Source organism: Channa argus, chromosome 6 (genome assembly GCF_033026475.1).
Source record: "Channa argus isolate prfri chromosome 6, Channa argus male v1.0, whole genome shotgun sequence".
NCBI lineage: Eukaryota > Metazoa > Chordata > Actinopteri > Anabantiformes > Channidae > Channa > Channa argus.
Window position 1 is genome coordinate 9,674,182 of NC_090202.1, and position 19,377 is coordinate 9,693,558.

Here is a 19,377-nt window from a genome sequence, read left to right on the forward strand (position 1 = left end):
AACTTTTTCCTTCTGTTATATGTACTTTTATTTTATTCTACATTTTGCCTTAATCTTAGTACTTAAAACACCGCACACCAATAGCTAATCTTTTTGTTTGAATACACTAGATTGGTCATGAAGACCAGATAGGCCAAATGATTCTACAACACATGAACTTTGTCTCCACTAGTTTAGCCTGAATTTAGACTAGAAACACTGAGTGTATATCTAATTGTAGGTAAACGTATTAAAAATTTCTGACAAAAAAAAAAACTTCTGACAAAATCTGACATAAACCTATGATCGGGTTTGGGTAAATACAGAAATTTGCCTCCATCTTGTGTCAGGTAGCAGGTACTGCATGTCAGTGCTGCGTTTGTGAACAATATGTCTCAGGTTAGGATGACTTAATAAAGAACAGACAGGACTGAAAAGAACCGTGTACAAGCATATCATTGTGCAAAAATATAATTAATTTTATAAATCATCTTACAGAGTGTGGAAAGAGAGCTCAGTCAGAAGAACAAATGAGTAATTTTATATTTAAACAGAATACAAAAACTTTGTTCATATATCAAAATTGAATGAAATCACATCTTGAGACCGAATCAGTGCCTCTTTTTGCACCCCTATAGGAGTGTGGAGGTCTGACACCTGAAAGTTCAGTACATCGATGTCGCATGCTCCAAACGTAGCCTCCACTTTCACCTTCTCATACATGTGAAACTGAACCTTTTTGTTGGCAGCAGAGAGGAGACACCGGAGGAAACCCTCTCTTAGCAGAGACCGTGCTTGCTGCTCACTCTGTAACTCATCAGCATCTGCCGCTGATGCAGCTGAGGTGGATAAGGAGGTAGGACAAAGAGCAATGAAGCGAGGTGATCTGGGATCAAATCCACGGCTGTTGGGGTCAGGTCCTTTTGGTAGGCGAAGAACAGACATAGGTGTTGCCATGATTGTTTTCGTCACTAGTTAAAAAAAATAAAAACACCCAATTGAGCATCTTACAAATAGAAATCTGTAGAAATCATCTCTAAAAGCTACTGGCAGAGAACAGTTTGTTACTGTATGCACAAATGTATGGTAAACTGTAGCATGTCTTTTAAACCCGTTGCTGCTGATGTGTATGTGTGTGTGTGTGTGTGTGTGTGTGTGTGTGTGTGTGACTCAACTTTTGATTTTTATTTTCCATTTACATTTACATTACAGTGTCCTATCTTTTTAAATATTTAGGTTGTATCTTCCAGTTTTGGACTATTGCCCAGTCAATATAAGCAATTTGAAGATTTACAGCTGATGTATTTAAAAGGTATTTGGCACTTTGACATAAACTTTTGCGATATTAGTCCAAGAGGCAGACAACGATAAAATTATTAAGTTATCTAACTACGTAATCTTAGTGTTACTATTTTTTTTATAATGATATAAACAAAGGCTAACTACGTCAAAAACATAGCATTGGATGAACCAAGCATTGGACTACACTGTACTAACCTAATAAACGACATTTGAAAACTGACAGTAAACCAATCAACCATAACCTTAACATTGAAGCAAAATATTAAATTAAGCATAATCTTTCTATAATGCATCATGTTTGGGAGACAAATGCTTCGTTTATCAGTGAAGATCATGTCACTCATGATTCATGTGCGTTAAATAAGAGGCTAACAGCGCGCTAACGTTGCTCAGATAGCAAAAGTAAACAGTCGTTGGTATAATTTTAACACGATATTTTAAAAAAAAGCCACTTATCCTTACTACAGTCACTACTACACCACAGAATAAACACAAATGCTTTACTAAACGTATTTTAGTTACTAAACAAAAGTTACACTTACCAACACTACCTTCCGTTTGGCGACGTTAGCAGCAACATGCGAGTGCTGTAATGTTGTGGTTGTTCTTCTTTGGTCTTGATGGCGGTTGGGAGCCCAAAGGTGCATTACCGCCACCTTCTGGAAGATTATATCTTTTACACCTGGCTCTTTTAGATATTCAATTAGGTAACCATATACAGGTGCTGGTCAAATAATTAGAATATCTTCAGTGTCTCACCTGGGCTAAAGACAAAAAGGACTGGACTGCTGATGAGAGGTCCAAAGTTATGTTCTCTGATTAAAGTAAACTTTGCATTTCCTTTGGAAATCAGGGTCCCAGAGTCTGGAGGAAGAGAGGCCCAGAATCTATGTTGCTTGAGGTCAAGTGTAAAGTTTCCACAGTCAGTGATGGTTTGGTGCTGTGTCATCTGCTGGTGTTGCTCCACTGTGTTTTCTGAGGTCCAAGGTCAACGCAGCTGTATACCAGGACAGTTTAGAGCAGTTCATGCTTCCTGCTGCTGACCAACTTTATGGAGATGCAGATTTCATTTTCCAACACGACTTGGCACCTGCCCACAGTGCCAAATCTACCAGTACCTGGTTTAAGGACATGATATCCCTGTTCTTGATTGGTCAGCAAACTCACCTGACCTTAACCCCATAGATTTTCTATGGGGCATTGTGAAGAGGAAGATGCGATGTGCCAGACCCAACAATGCAGAAGAGCTGAAGGACACTATCAGAGCAGCCTGGGCTCTCATAACACCTGAGCAGTGCCACAGACTGATCGACTCCAAGCCCCATTGCTGCAGTACATCAGGCAAAAGGAGCCCAACTAAGTATTGAGTGCTGTACATGCTTATACTTATAGAATACATAGAAGACATTTTAGAAGAAGAAATTTTGCTTTTGCGCAGGTCTGAGTTCCTCTCTTTCCTCCTCAAATAATCTCCACTCCATTTTTAAACAGATTATTGTTGATTACAGTGCACCTATAACTCGTTTTGTAATGGTATGGTGGGTGTTTTTATTTTTGTCAACTTATCTTCAGAACTTCATTAGTGTTGAGAGGGCAAGATGGCAACAGTTGATTCCTTTGGACAGGCTGCCATCTGCTGGAGAGTTGGTGAATAGCAATTGAAAACTTCACTGTCTCATGTGCTGTCACTTCTAAGTAGTGCAGGCCTTCCAATCTCAGAGCATCAAACAGCAATGAGTCACAAACTACACATGCTAACATGATGAAACTTCGTGGACATCTGCCCCATGATAAAGTGTTGCCTCTATAGCTCCGCTGGGCGTAATGCAAATGATTTTTATTGTTTTGTTTGAGTGCTGTCGCTTCTACAAAGTTCCGAGCTGCAGATTCGCCGATGGCTGCAGCAGCTGGCTTTCAGCAATCACACGCATTTTCTGTAGGAAATGCCCATTCTAGTTGTATTTCATGTAGTGTTTGATTGAGACAAGGGGCACAGTATATGTTTATTAATGCTGACCTGGTTGTCCGGCCACATAAACATCTTAAAACATTATCTGTTTACACTTGGAATTACACCATACACCCTACACCCTCTTCTACACCCAAGGTGTAGAAGAAAGTTAAAATCCTATTAATTAATTCTAAGGTCAATCACAGACTGGTCATCTTGTAGGAGTGTTAATAATCTACATTATTAAAGTTAGTGTGTCCATGTGTATTTACAAAAAAGACCTTTGTTCATCTTGAAACGATTAACTGTTAAAATCCTGAAGGAAACATTTGTCTGTAGAGGAAGAAGACTTCCTCTCTTACTCGTTTCGGTATGTGACAGACATTTTTGGCAAAGAAGAATTCCCAAACTTTTAACTTATATTTACAAATACATCATTTATCATTATATTTAACCAAACTGCTCTTATGATGCTCCTTTGTGGAGTCTTAGCCTACTACCTGTATAGCTTTTGCCTTCTTCTCCTTCTTCTTCCTCTTCTAATTGGTGAGTGACATCCAACGTTATTCGTACGTAACTGCCACCTACTATGCTGAAGTCTGGGCCTTACATATTAATCTAAATTCAAATTTCATACTGAACTTAGCTATCTATTGTGTCCTGAGTTCTCTTTTCAGCTCCCTTTTTTTCTAAATATTAATACTAATTAGTATTAGTACTAATACTAATATACTATGGCAATGACATTGGATATGTTGTACTGATTCCTCAACCTGGCATTTTTTACAAGTGCTTGACGGGTGTTTTGTGATTAAATGAATGCTTTGTTTAATTCTGTGTGTCCTACTTTCAGTCATGTTAATATGCTTCCTTCTCTAGTACTTCTTCTACTTAATCAGATTCCTGACTATTATTTAATGACTGATCCCTTCCTGCAGTTCTTTATACATTGTTATATAATCCAGTGTTACCTAGATACTTCTCTCACTTTTTTCTGATGTTTGAGGAAGATAGTCACCTGATGAAATTGGTTAGCCAGTGCAAACAAGGACACCAGATAAAGTGGGAGGCTACTCTCCCAAGGTTGATGCAATAATGCTCAGTGATCCCTCAGGCAAGACCAGTTTTCAATCTTAGCCACTTATGACACTCTTCCTAACCCTGTCATTTTGGCTTCATGGTTTGACTTAGAAGAGAAGCCTCTGTGAAACAGTGCAGGCAAATCCGTACCACACTCTTTGTGGCTGTAAGGTTTGCTTTGGCAGAGGTTTGTTAAAGGTGGCATCCTGATATGGTAGTGAATTAAGTTGGTAGATATCACAGAGAGCATGACAGTCATGGCAAACAAAAGCCATAATTTAATCAGAAGCATGTTTTCAATTTTGTAATAGCTGGAAAAATGGTGAAGAATTGCCCAATACAAGACTAGTAAGTAGTGTATGACTAAGGTTATGAGTAATCATTGAGAGCGAATGTCTGCAAGCAGCTAAGAGATAAATGTGTCTTTACTGCTTTTAGATGTGTGGTCAGTAACAGTGCATACAGAAAGCAAAGGAAAAAGATTATGGTATGGGTGGTGAGAAAATTATGGGGGGTGATCTCTTTTTATTGAAATGATCAAACTGCTTTTTTGTTTTATGAGCAACATGTTTTGAAAATAGGCTAGAGGGCAATAAAACAAAAAAGTTGTATAATCTGTACTCAAGTACTGCAGCCAATTTGTGTTCCCACATCTGTGCACTTGAAGATTGAGTGGGATTGTATCAGAGCTTCCTTTTTGTATTTCTGTGAAAAATCACAGTGAGGGAAAAAAAAAGACATTAAACTACATTACTACTGCCTAAGAGAAGTAGAATCCTAGTAGTATCCGCAGTAGTATCCTTAAAACATTGTCAGCCTAAATGCTCAAATGTGTATTTTAAGTAGCCCTAAAGTTAAAACAGAAAAAAATACAATAAATACTTTGAAACTTGATACTCTTGATAATATGTTCAACATGTACCTCATGAATCATAATCAAACAACTTGTCATACATCATAAACTTTAAATACTCTTTAAAGTGCACTAAGTACATGTGGACTAATGATTATTATAGTTTTAATTGTTTTCTTCACTAAAGAGTAGCTTTACTATTCATCCTGTTGCTAAAGGTACTGCACAGGTGTAAACATTATTTTTTTATAAGGACTAGCACTTGCATATGCAAAGAGAGTAGCAGAAATATGGGAAAAGTAGTTTTTAAAATATTATGGCAGAAGGAAAAAAATTAACACTCTCAAACATTTTTGGCAGTAGAAACTCTCCAAATGTTTCATCTCTATGATTATTTTTTTCATTGGCTGGTTTGATGAACATGAGAATGTTGAAGTGATGTCCTGGGGTCATCCATATGGCATTTTGTGCTGCCATCCTGCCCTGGTTGTCATATGGTGGCAAAGGCCATCTTGTTTTCCTGTTCTTTGATAAAAATGTCTCTTGCATCATTGAGAAATGTCTAAGTCATCTCAACAATGTGCATCATGCTCTGGGTTATAATATTTCTCCCACCCACCCACCACCACCACAACCACCACCACCACCACACACACACACCCACCACCACACACACCCACCACCCACCCCCACCACCACACACACCCACCACCCACCGCACACCCCCACTACACTGATGCAATATTACAGACCGCTTTCATCCAGTTGTCTCTGGATAGCTGTGGGAATTGTTTCCATGGGGTTTAGAAACCATTCCAGCAAAAAATAAATAAATAAATAAAATAAAATCTGTAACCCTCATTTTGGGGGGGGGAAGTCTGTATATATTGAAATAAGAGGATGACTAAGCTACTGGGCTGTACATGGAAAATAAAAACCTTTTTTTTTTCCCCCTTTGTAAGGATTGGTTTTTAGGGTGGACCCAAGTACAACAAGAAGAGAGCATGTGAATGGTATGAAAGCTCACACACAAGCATTAAGAAATTTAACGAGGGATGAAATGACAAACTAACCAGTGGGGGAATGAATGACCTAACGACAACTAAAACAGTTATACCGGGAAATAACAAATGCTGAAAATCCAAACATTAATGTAACACATTAACCAAACCAACCACATTAGAAAACGAATAAAACCCACAACCAAAAATTGCACACGCAGAGAACCACTAAGACAGATTGGCAATCAAATAAAACCTCAGACCAAGACACAGATTACAGAAACCCAGGAGAACGGGAGTCAGGAGTCCAAAAACCATGAGAGAGGATGTCCCACAAATAAAGTCAAAACTAGAAAAGGCAATTTCCAAGGAAATTCTGTGGGAGAGCTAAGTTGCCCGGTAGAGGCAGACCACCCAGAAGCTGCAGAGAGCGGAGGTTCGCACGTTTAAAGCTGCTAACGCTGAAGAGAGAGAAATCCGAAAAAAAAAAGGAGAAAGAAAGAAGATGAAAATAAAAGGGAAATGTCCAGGAAGTAAATAAGTAAAAAGGTGAGATTCCAAGTTAAAAGAAACAAAGAAAGAAGCAAAGTAAAAAGTTGCTATTAATAGTTAAAAGAAAAAAGGAAGAAGTAAACACTTAGAAATGAAGTGACCATAGTAATATTGAAAAAAGTTGAATAGAGCTTTTAATTTAAAAGTGTTTCTTGTCTGTGTATAAGGAGACTTCACCACAAAGTCATTTTAGCATTTAAATGCTAAAAAGTGGGTAAAGTATGATAAAAGGCTTTTATTTTGAAAGGGTTGTTTACTGTCTGTGAAAGAGTGCGTGTGTGTTTCCACTGTGTTCGCCGAGGGAGAAAAACAAGGTAAAGTGTTTGGACACAGCTCTGAGGCTGATCACATGATCTGATGCAGCTGTGTCCGTTACCATGACAATGACAATGAGTCATGAGCCAAATGCAAAGACAATCTGAGACTTTGCCTTGAAAAATGTTCAAAAGGCTTTAACGAACACACTGATGTTCTTTATTTACTCCATAAAATGAAGAACCTTTTTCAGAACCTCTGTTATAATGGGATCCAAGGGGAGTTCGATACAGCACTCTCTGCTTCTGTAAAGTTCCAGAGAGAACAGGAGCAATCTGTAAAAGTCCTGTCACCATGAGAGTTACATTTACTGAAAGAAGACACAAATACCTACATTCTGATGTATAGTTTAAAGATTAAAGTTGACTGAAGGAAAAAAAAGTTGCTAAAAGTGGAAGCTGAAAAGTTAGAGGGTGGGATATCACCCACTGTAGCTGCTCCAAGATTCCACAATACACACTAATGGAAAAGTTAAAAAAGGTCCAAAAAGGTGTCAAAAACTAAAACTAAAAAAAATGAATTCCAGTCCCCCAAGAAGGCTGGTCGTCCATGAAAGACAAATGCAAAACAGTACAGAAATCTAATGATTAGTGTATTATTAAGGACCCAAATGAGGCAACGGCGAGAGTAGGGGATATAGTAAAGCCATTTATTAATGAATGAAAAAAAAAGTAGAAGGCAAACCAACACAGCTCACGCCAAAGAGAGAAGAGACACTAACAGAGGGCAAACAAACTAGACTATGCAAACTGAATTGGAAAACAAATATTAATAAATAATAATTAGAAATAAATTGAGAAGGGGTGCAATAACAAAAACATCCAAGATTAACAATAAACTAAAGAGGGCGAACGTGCAGGAATCAAACAGACAGGAGGACAACGAAATAGGGAACAAAGTGTCTAAACAATTAGACCTGTTTGTTTCCACTGAATCATGTGCTACTTGCAGTGGAGTGAGAGTCCGGGCCCTCTTAGAGGGGGGGTCTGCGATGGGTAGTGTTGTTGCAAACTTTGCACAGTCAGTGCTATACACAGCCCCTTGGGGGCGCCCTACTGGCCTGGGGCCCCAAGCAGCTGCCTGCCTTGCCTGCTGGCACGAAGCACCTCTGTCTACAAGAGAGATTTTATAGTTGCTGAGGTTACCTCAGCACCTCTGTGTGCTCAAACAACATCACCAAGTACCCCACCCGATTCAGAAACCTTTTCCCTTTCCATGACTGATTTATCTCCCAGCTTCCTACCTACTCCTGCGCATCTGGCCACTGACAAATTTCCTGAGACATCTGCCCCCTGATACTGAGCCCATTTACATCATTGACCCATGTCGCCGCAGTATCATTCTCTCCACAGGCTATCCTAATACCACCCCAACACCACAGGGATCAAGCAAAAACAAAAAATAATTAAATAGGCATGAACTTGTATGTATCACAGTGATTATTCTTTGTGGGATAGACGACTGACAGTGGTAAGTTCCGGGTACCAATTTTGTAGCTGAGCCACAGGAACTATCGTCAGCTTGAAATAGGATTTCCTGTCAGTAAGTGGAGTGAGTCATTAGAAAATATGCAGTACTCACTTGGGAAATGAATGAGCAGCAGTGGAAGCAGTAGCTAATCTATTCCAAACTCAGGAGGCAGAATTCATCATTCAGATTTGTTACTTACAGCTATGAATAACTATCAGCATTACAGGCTGCAGCTCAGTAGGTGTCAGGGTTTTGAGAGGAGAGATGTGACGGATGAAATAAAAAGGGCTTTTATTGACAGAAACTCAAGAGGATGCAGAAATCGCTCCTACCAGGTGGGTCCTGGAAACAGATCCTAAACTAACAGAGAACTATAGTGACACCACATTGCTGCAGTACTTCAGGCAAAAGGAGCCCAACTAAGTATTGAGTGCTGTACATGCTCATACTTTTCATGTTCATACTTTTCAGTTGGCCAATATTTCTAAAAAAGATACTGAATTTGGGGTTTTCATTAGTTGTCAGTTAGAATCATCAAAATTAAAAGAACAACCACCAATATACACAATGTGTGGAGAATCAATGAATTTAAAATTTTATATCAATATTTTAACCCTGTTTATTTAGTGACTAACCCAACCGCTTTTAATCCAGCATTTTTGCCTCTTTGCGGCTGTAGTTTAGTTGGTAAAGGCAGTCGTCCACGGACCACAGGGCGAGTGGTTCGATCCGGCCCTGGCTACGTATGTCAAAGTGTCCCTGGGCAAGACACTGAAAACCCTAACAGCCCATGCCAGGTCCAAGCCTGGTAGAAATTGGGGAGGGTGGCATCAGGAAGGGCATCTGGTTGTAAAAACTGTGCCAAATCAACATGTGGACAATGATCCGCTGTGTCAACCCTGAACTCATGGGATAAGCAGCGTTTGTCTTGCATAACTTAAAGCTAGAGTTATGGTGTGTATTACCTTAAGATACAACAAAAATTTTACTCTGCATTAAATTTTGTCAAATGGAAATCATAAACACGTGTCAGGAAGCTGGTGGGTAATTTGCTGGAAGGAAGTAATAAAAGAAAACAAATGTTCTCGAATTTGTGATTCCAGAAAATGTGACCTGCTGTTTAATGCCTGGATCTGAGGAAAACAAAGAAGGACTGGTGATTCTTGCTGCAGGTTTGTCAGCACAGTAAAACTGTGTGAATAATTGCTGACCCAGTGTGTTTGGATTGGTGTGACCACAAACAGTCGAACACTCAGTGATTTGATCTAAGTATTTGATCGCCTGCCAATGTGTCAAAATGTGGTTATGAATCAAGGATCATTTCATTCTGGCTATATGTGGCTACAGATATTTAGATTTTACATTGAATTGTTTGGTTTCTCCTAATAAAACATGATATGTCTTCTATCTGGTATAAGTATCAGTTGAAAATAATAACAATTAATCAATCAATCTCCTTAGTGTTCATGAATATAAATATATTTTTAAAATAATAAAAAAAAAAAAATTGTCCTTTCGGCTTATCGCGTGAGTTCAGGGTCCCCACAGCGGATCATTGTCCGCATGTTGATTTGGCACAGTTTTTAAGCCGGACCCTCCCCAAGAATATATCAGAATTCACACGATTTAATGTTATTTTATTAAATTGAAACCTTTAAATCTTTGCACTAGTGGAGTTCTTTTTTTCTGTGCAAGCTGTCCTCAGCTGCTCTCACCATGCTCTTGTCATGATCACCTGATTTACTCGACTAAAGCAGCAGCTGATACAAACATTAACATGCCCACTCATGCCCAGCGTGGTACACGCAGGATCTCCCACACATAATGCTGACATTGCACTGGGCAGCTCGTACGACATAATCTGCAGCGTTTTGTTAAGACATTTTAATTCACACATGCACCCATTCCAAAAACAGTCAGGATAATGTCAAAATTCCACTGCATGTCTGAAATGGGGCTTCAGCTACAGGGGTTTCAGTATTTGGATTTTTTTTTTTCCCCCACCTTTAAGGACAGCACCTGATTAATAGGTGCTGCCTGTGTCCCTGTTTTAAGAGACACAGTTTGACCAGTAGAAACTGTCTCTTTGATGTTAATGACGGTGCATATTCAGCCTGAGCATATAATATTCTACAGCCTTAATGTCAGGATTCTCATAAGGCTCCAATGGCCGTTTGTCACTTTAGACTCAAAACTACAGGAGACTTTGCCTTTGAATAAGTGTTTCGTAAACTCTTTTTATAAAGCAACTCAGAACCCATGTGTTCAGACTAGCCTTTGAATAGTGACTGTCTTTTTCCGATATGTTTTTTTTGTATCATTTTATTTTTTCCTTAGTACTTTGTGACACTTCACCTACAAAGGGGATATAAAAGTAAACTTTTTTTCCTTTCCACTGAGGAGTCTGACTTATTTGGGCAAAGTAGGAGGTTTACCGTTCCGGAAAGCGATTAGAGTCAATTATAACAGTCTGAGTGTTATCTGATTTCTGGCATAAGATTTGTTTCCTGTTTCTAAAAATAATTAGAAATGCAAATTTTAACTGTAACTTTTTACTTTTGACTGAATAATGTCTGAGTGCCTGTCCTGTGTGCCCGTTCTTAATAGTGATAGAAGGCCCAGACCAATCATATGCTTGACCCATCTGTATCTGGTCCACCTATAACAGGTCCTTTCTTCATGTGTTCTCTCTCTGTTGTTCTCTCTCTCAGCCAGCAGACTCTGCAGAACCAGACCGACCACACTGCTTGTTGTTTGTAGTTTCTTGACTTATGAATTCAACTTTTAGTCTACTTAGTATTGTTTCCGTCTTTGTGTAGCTTCCCTTTAAGCCAGGATTGTAACAACTTGAAATCCGTTTTTTTGAAAGGTCCAGCAAGGATACACTGAGCAGAAAATAGCAACAGCCAACAAGAGGGAGCTTCACCAACTGGATGTTGTTGCCTTTTCTGTACTTTTGTCTTCACAGCTATGACTTCTTCCACAGTTTTTTCTCTGCTTTTGTTTATCAGTACAAACGCAAGTGTTACAAGCTGACATGTTAGTTGACTATGACAGTCAACTTTCATGTTTTTTCCCCCCAAGTCCCTAGAATTGCCGCTCTGAAATCATGGCTCTTAAATTAATCATCTAGTGTGTTTTGATAAGTTTATTATTATTAAAATCAGTTATATGTGTGCTGTACCATCTTCAATAACTGGTTCAAGTTTCCTTTAGTATGCTTCAGGCCTAGGCTGAAATGGAGTTGCTTTGTGAGTTACTATTGCCTTTTCTATCAGCTAACTTATCAAAGGGAACAGTAGTTCATGAAAGGGAGTTATATTCTCCACGCCAACTCATCCCCTCTGATAGTTGAATCATAGCATATCTTTGTTGAAATTGTTGCAATTGACGGTTTTACTTTTTCTCAGTGTTCGATGGAATTCGATGTGAGCTTAAATCCCTGATAATGGGTTCTTTCTTCTAATGTTTTTGTTATTATGAAATCAATTAGTTTTAACTTGTCCCCTCAGGGTTTCCCACAATGGAATGTGTTTTTACTCCGGATGCTATTTCTGCCACTGGGCGTGGCCACACCTGGTGGGGAAGTGGCTCACATGGCAGCAACTCATAGCATTTAAGGATGTAGACATGAAAGTTCTGTGGATTGAAAAGCCTTGTGAATAAAGGTCAGAAGAGATTGGCCAGACTGGTTTGAGCTGATAGAAAAGGCAATAGTAACTCACAAAGCAACTCCATTTCAGCCATTAAATACTAGAATGCCTAGGCCTGAAGCATACTGAAGGAAACTTGAACCAGTTTTTGAAGATGGTACAGCACACATATAACTGATTTTAATAATAATAAACTTCCAGTTGGTGAAGCTCCCTCTTGTTGGCTGTTGCTATTTTCTGCTCAGTGTATCCTTGCTGGACCTTTCAAAAAAACGGATTTCAAGTTGTTACAATCCTGGCTTAAAGGGAAGCTACACAAAGACGGAAACAATACTAAGTAGACTAAAAGTTGAATTCATAAGTCAAGAAACTACAAACAACAAGCAGTGTGGTCGGTCTGGTTCTGCAGAGTCTGCTGGCTGAGAGAGAGAACAAGACACATGAAGAAAGGACCTGTTATAGGTGGACCAGATACAGATGGGTCAAGCATATGATTGGTCTGGGCCTTCTATCACTATTAAGGAACGGGCACACAGGACAGGTACTCAGACATTATTCAGTCAAAAGTAAAAAGTTACAGTTAAAATTTGCATTTCTACTTATTTTTAGAAACAGGAAACCAATCCCAACCTTCACTTCCAGATTACTACAAACCTATTACCTAATAACATAACCCATTACCGTATTCAATGATGTAATTCTCCCAATGCTCTTCAATGTAATCAAACAGAAAACTGAAGCACCTTCAACAGAAGGAGACACAGAAACTCAGCATTTGTTAAATAAAATATGCCAGAAATCAGATAACCCTCAGACTCTTAGTTATAATTGACTCTTATCTCTTTCTTTCTTTTTTGTTGTACTCACCGTGTGAGGGTAATATACAATGGCCCTGAGAGCTCAAAGCATTGCAAAAATTGTTCCTTGCAAAAATTAATATATTAAATATAATTCTTATTTCTGCATGTGTTGAAAATAATAAGTTACAAAGTTACTATGTGAGATGATAACCATTTAGTTTTGCATTACTATTGTCTAACAAATATTAAGCTCTTATCTTTTCTTTTAGATGAACAAAGGAGAAGAAGAAAGGAGGAGCAGCAGTGGATCAGAGTAACAAGACAACCTAATCAAATAATTCAGACGAGGCCATAGTATCTATATGAATGGATGAGTTGCGAACAACTTGAGTATGTTTTTGATAAAAAAAAACTTAGTAATTAAAACTTAATTAAAGCAGCCATTCAATTTTTTCAGTCTGTAGCTGATCACTTTTTTAAAGATTACAATAATGAAGGGAGAATAAAAGACTAAACTGTTTATTTTTATATTTTTGCTTCATAAAAACTTTAACCACACATTTAAAATAAGTGTTTTGTGTGTTTTATAGGGAATGCCACCAAGTGTTCTTTGGGACCATCAAAAACTGAACAAGCATCATCAGGGGAACCTCAGTGCTGACTGGTCTTTACAGTGTGGTGAGTCGATGCTACATTTGACTCAGAGTGATATACATCCTCAGTCTCAGTTTAAAACACCTGGAAGGACTCAAACAAGCACATTAGATTAGTTAACATGGTCGTTGTTGAACTGACAGACTGTCGTTTACACTGTGTACTCGTGTTTGATGTTATTTCTTCAGATGTGAAATGTCGTATTGCTAAATTAAATAAAATTGAATGAACTTATTTTCCGGTATTTGCAGATAGCCTACCTCATCTTTTTTTTTCACCAGAATTTAGCATTCTCGTGTTGTGGCAAATGTAATGTATATGTTCTTACTTTAAGTGTACAATTATCAGGGACAGTATGGTGTCACTTGCATGCAATTGAACTACATGGCAACATTACCAGCTTTGCAGTGGGTAAATCTAGTAAGCTAGTAAAGTTTATTTTTATATCCCCTTTGTAGGTCAGGTGTAACAAAGTACTAATAAAAAATAAAATAAAACAAAAAAAAACATATCGGAAACTATTCAAAAGCTAGTCTGAACACATGGGTTCTGAGTTGCTTTATAAAATGAGTTTACGAAACACTGATTCAAAGGCAAAGTCTCCTGTAGTTTTGAGTCTAAAGTGACAAACAGCCATTGGAGCCTTATCAGAATCCTGATATTAAGGCTGTAGAATATTATATGCTCAGGCTGAATATGCACCGTCATTAACATCAAAGAGACAGTTTCTACTGGTCAAACTGTGTCTCTTAAAACAGGGACACAGGCAGCACCTATTAATCATGCGCTGTCCTTAAAGGTGGGGGAAAAAACAAAAACCCAAATACTGAAACCCCTGTAGCTGAAGCCCCATTTCAGACATGCAGTGGAATTTTGACATTATCCTGACTGTTTTTGGAATGGGTGCATGTGTGAATTAAAATGTCTTAACAAAACGCTGCAGATTATGTCGTACGAGCTGCCCAGTGCAATGTCAGCATTATGTGTGGGAGATCCTGCATGTAGCACGCTGGGCATGAGTGGGCATGTTAATGTTTGTATCAGCTGCTGCTTTAGTCGAGTAAATCAGGTGATCATGACAAGAGCATGGTGAGAGCAGCTGAGGACAGCTTGCACAGAAAAAAAGAACTCCACTAGTGCAAAGATTTAAAGGTTTCAATTTAATAAAATAACATTAAATCGTGTGAATTCTGATATATTCTTGGGGAGGGTCCGGCTTAAAAACTGTGCCAAATCAACATGTGGACAATGAGCCGCTGTGGCGACCCTGAACACACGCGATAAGCCGAAAGGACAAAAAAAATTTTTTATTATTTTTAAAAATATATTTATATTAATGAACACTAAGGAGATTGATTGATTGATTGTTATTATTTCCATCAACTGATATTTATGCCAGATAGAAGATAATTTTTTATTAGGAGAAACCAAACAATTCAATGTATTTCTAACTATTTTTAGAAACAGGAAACAAATCCTAACCTTCACTTCCAGATTACTACAAACCTATTACCTAATAACATAACCCATTACCGTATTCAATGATGTAATTCTCCCAATACATACCAGAGCATTAGCTTTGATATGCTCTTCAATACAATCTAACAAAAAACTAAATCAACAGAAGGATAAACAGAAACTCAGCATTTGTTAAATAAAATATGGCAGAAATCAGATAACCCTCAGACTGTTAGTTGTAATTGACTCTAATCTCTTACGGGAACGGAAACCCTCATACTTTGCCCAAATAAGTCAGACTCCTCGGTGGAGCTCAAAGCACTGCAAATAGACAAAACATAAGCAAATATACAAAAACAACTTGACCAATTTGACAACCCAGATGCAGCATTAAGAAACATGTTGCAAAAAGACACAGCACAAAAAACAAAAAACTAAGTTTATAATTAGACATATCATACACCATTACATTAAGGTGCTTCCTCTGACTCCCACTGTCACAGTCCCCATTTTTGGACTCTGGATTTGTTTAACTTCACTTCCTGTTTCTGGCTTTTATTTTGTTAACCCCCCTGCTCCACTTCCCTGTTAGGTTCCTTAGCTTTTTGTCCCCCATTAACTCAGATTGTTTTCACCTGTGGCCCCTGGTATTTACCCAGCTTTCCCCACCAATTGCTGCCAGATCATCTCGCCTGCTTCCTCTGAGAAAATGGCTGTGGATTATCGTGTTGTTGGACTTTGCCCTTCAATGCCCAAATTATTCGCCGTGTTTTTTGATCTGAGGTTTGGTTTTCTGTTTATTTCAGTCTTTAGTTTTCTTTCTAGTCTTCTCTGCATGTTTGATCTTCGTTAGATGTTTGAATGTTCATTTGTCTCTTTCAGTCTGGCAGTGCCTAATGTTTAGTTCGTCCCTCTTTGCCTTCCCTTAGTGTTTTAGTTAATTTCCTTGCACTATTATTATTATTATTATTATTATTATTATTATTATTATTATTATTATTATGTTATTTAGTTTCTTTTCCCCCCAGAGTGTTTAAGTTCATGTTCCGTTTAACTTTACTTTAGTTATAGCTGCGTGTGTTCTCTCGTGCTCCTCACGGAGTAATTTTTCTGATGTTTGCTTTTCTTTAAATAAACATTAATTTACTTTAACACCTTCCCTTGCCTTCTCCTCCCTTTGGGTCCTACCAAAATTAAAATAACACTAGAGTGGGACACCCACAGTAAAAACAATCTTGATTGTATGATTAATAAATATACAGCAGAGACTAGACCAAAACAATCAATCAACAAAATGGAGAGAAGATGTTGTGACTTGTCCGAAAACTAACACTGGAACTTGCACTGGAACACAGCGCAATGTATTTCCTAGTAATTAAATCTTAAAAGCTGCTGCTAAATTAAGCCAAGAACAACACTGTGCAAATACTGTAATAAATGAGGCTTTTAACTGCTACAGGTGGAGTCTGCACAAAATCTTCATGTTTTGGCAGAAGATGGAAAAGCTCACTACACTTAGCCAAACTTAGATTTGCCACTGAAGACAGTCCCCTTTCCCCAATTTCACACAGGTAGCTTCAATTCAAGGGTGGTAGAACAGAGGGAGTAAGCTGGCATTTGACTTTTCAAAGATATAGCATAACAAAGTCTGTTTAAATTATAGCATCATTTATGTTATTATAATTCTGGCCACCATTTTGTGTTTGGCTAAAAAAGTTGCTATGTCTTATCAGGACTCGTGAAAGTTAAATTTAATGATCTACACAAGGTTTTAAATGTTTTCTTGAAATATCAAGATGTTTTGTGACCATTGCACATGTACTATGCATTGAGACATCATATTTTGTTATTTCACACACATTTATCAAACAAGATTAACAAGTAAAGATACACATATTGATAAGTGGAGAAGAGGAAGTGGAAATTTGAACTGGTCACTGTTTAATTGGTGGAGAACCTGCTCCACCTCCAGAGCTAAATTCTACAGAATCCAGTGTGTCTCCATCTACAGAAGGAGAAATAAACCAGTTGCAGAATCTAACAAAATCAGGCAGACTGGTTAGAGAGCAGTTTACCCGGGAATGGAGTTAACAAAGGAACCATGTCAAGAAATTGAAGAGGTCCTTCACTTACCCTGGCAATGTTTATCAATTCTGGGTGTCTAAAAAAAAGTCCTGCAAGGACGCCCTCATTCTGAACCTTGGTGGACATTCAAATGTAGTCTTATTTAGCTATTGAGATATTCAACTTATTTTGTAGGTCTGTGGACTTTCAAACCAGACTATAGAGACATGTTGGCGTTTGTTTTGGATATGTACTTAGAAGAGGTGGGAAGTAATAAAGTACAAATACTAAGTTACTGTATTTAAGTAGAAATGTCAGGCATCTTTACTTTACTAGAATGTTTATTTTTATGACAACTATTTACTGATACATTTTAATACACACATACATACATTCTTCTTACCATTTTCAAAACAAAAATTTTAAAACTTTGTACATTTATACTGTGCAAGGAATGGCAGTCTTTAGCCATTTTGTCTCAATTTTAAGATAATGAACTTGCAATCTATGTAGATGCTCAATAAATGTAACATTCACAAGATTTCCTGAATAGACATGGCAAAAACTATCATCTGAAACATTGTACAGATGTGGAGTTATCGGCTGAAATGGCCAGCTGCTCGTTAAGAATTACATCGTTAACGCTTTGCACTAGTGTCGGCAGCGGGGAGAGGACGTCAGGGGAAGGGTGGTGTAAGTTAAGAAATCGTTCTGGTCTTTAAAGGGATGCATGAAATGTGACGTGCTATATTATACAGAGAAAGTAGATTTTATTGTTAGCTGTTTAGTGGAAGTTTAAAATAAGTTTGTTTTCACTCGAGGACATGCATGAATAAGAGACTACAACTAACTGAATGTTTTGAGATCAGGTTTGTATTTAAAGGCATGAATGATGTTAAATGTGGCTTAGCCAAATGCATTTTTAACTGGAGGGTACTGCTTATTTGTTAGGAATAAGGAAAAACAGGCAGTTGTATTAATTTTATGCTGTACAAGAGCTATGAAAAGACTAATATGTTGTGTTCATATTTAAAATCTAGCCATATTTTTTCAAGGTGTTAATGGCAACAGTAGTATTTAAAGCACACATACAGTATGTGTGCACATATAGTATAACATACTTCTTTGGGGGGGTTGGTCATGGTAATCCTGTGTTGTCTATTTTACTTTTTGACCCATAGTAGTAAAACATGAAAAGGAGACGACGGATTAACCCAAAGGATGAGGCAAAATTTTATATTCAGACTGGACATGACAAAGGTGGTCTCGGCATTGAATACATAAGTGCCTACAAAGGTAAATTTAAATATTTTGATATTTTTAAGATGGCCAATTTAAAAAAAAAAAAAATTTAAAAATAAATATATATAGCATAACCTTTTGTCATATTTCTAATTTGTGTATTAACTAGGTCGTGGCATCTTCAGTTCTAGTCCATTTATAAATGGAGACTTTATCTGTGAATACAGAGGTGAACTGATTTCCGAACAGGAGTGTGACGGTTTGACTGTAGTAACACAGTGGTTTTTGAGAATACTTGAACATCCTTTGTTGTGATTTGTGTAGAAATGTAATGCATGTGGCAGGTTAAATCAGTTCCATCTCATAATCATGTCATTATTTTTTTCTTTTAGCAGAATGTGGATGAGGAGATCCCTCAGAAAGTTACCGGAGCCTCAGACTCCCAACCTACAGTTACAGTTCCTGATAAGGTACAGAATTTCTTGATGCAAGTGGTTGTTCAGAAATCTGTTGCACTAAAAAAGGGGCTCAAATTATAGTTCAGTGGGGGCGGGGGAGGGTATAGCTTCCTAAACCATGCAGAGAGATTTACCAAATGTTCACCTAATGATGAAGTTTGCCATTAATAAATGTTTTCTCATCTCATATGTCTTAATATTACGTGTCAGATGTCCAGCTAACGTGAATTTACGTTGTTCAGAAATCTGTTGCACTGAAAATCAGGCTCACACAGTGAGGGTGGGGGAGTATAGTTTCATAAAATTATAGTCAATCAAAGCATTTTGACTGAACATATCAAATTAGTGTCTTTAGGGCTCAAGTCAGTTTGACTTTATTTTTTGGTAGTTTTTGCAGTGTTATGGTGTTCACAAATCCTAGTGTTCCTAAAATTACTGTATAATTACTATGTGTCCATTCAAACAGTGCTGCACAAATAATTCATTTTAATAACATTTTTCCAACAGTGTCGAAGACACAAGCTAGTGTGCACAACAATATCCTC

The 19,377-nt window shown here is 37.8% G+C and overlaps 1 protein-coding gene across 1 annotated transcript; it reads right to left on the minus strand.

Moving 5' to 3' along the window:
- Positions 1-434: 434 nt before the first annotated feature.
- On the minus strand, positions 435-1,927 carry gemin7 (gem (nuclear organelle) associated protein 7). Its single transcript, XM_067508692.1, has 2 exons — positions 1,824-1,927; positions 435-950 (listed from the first exon to the last, which is right to left on the minus strand). Exon 2 carries the CDS (start codon positions 934-936, stop codon positions 550-552), a length of 387 nt encoding a protein of 128 aa, XP_067364793.1. The 5' UTR covers positions 937-950; positions 1,824-1,927; the 3' UTR covers positions 435-549.
- Positions 1,928-19,377: the final 17,450 nt, after the last annotated feature.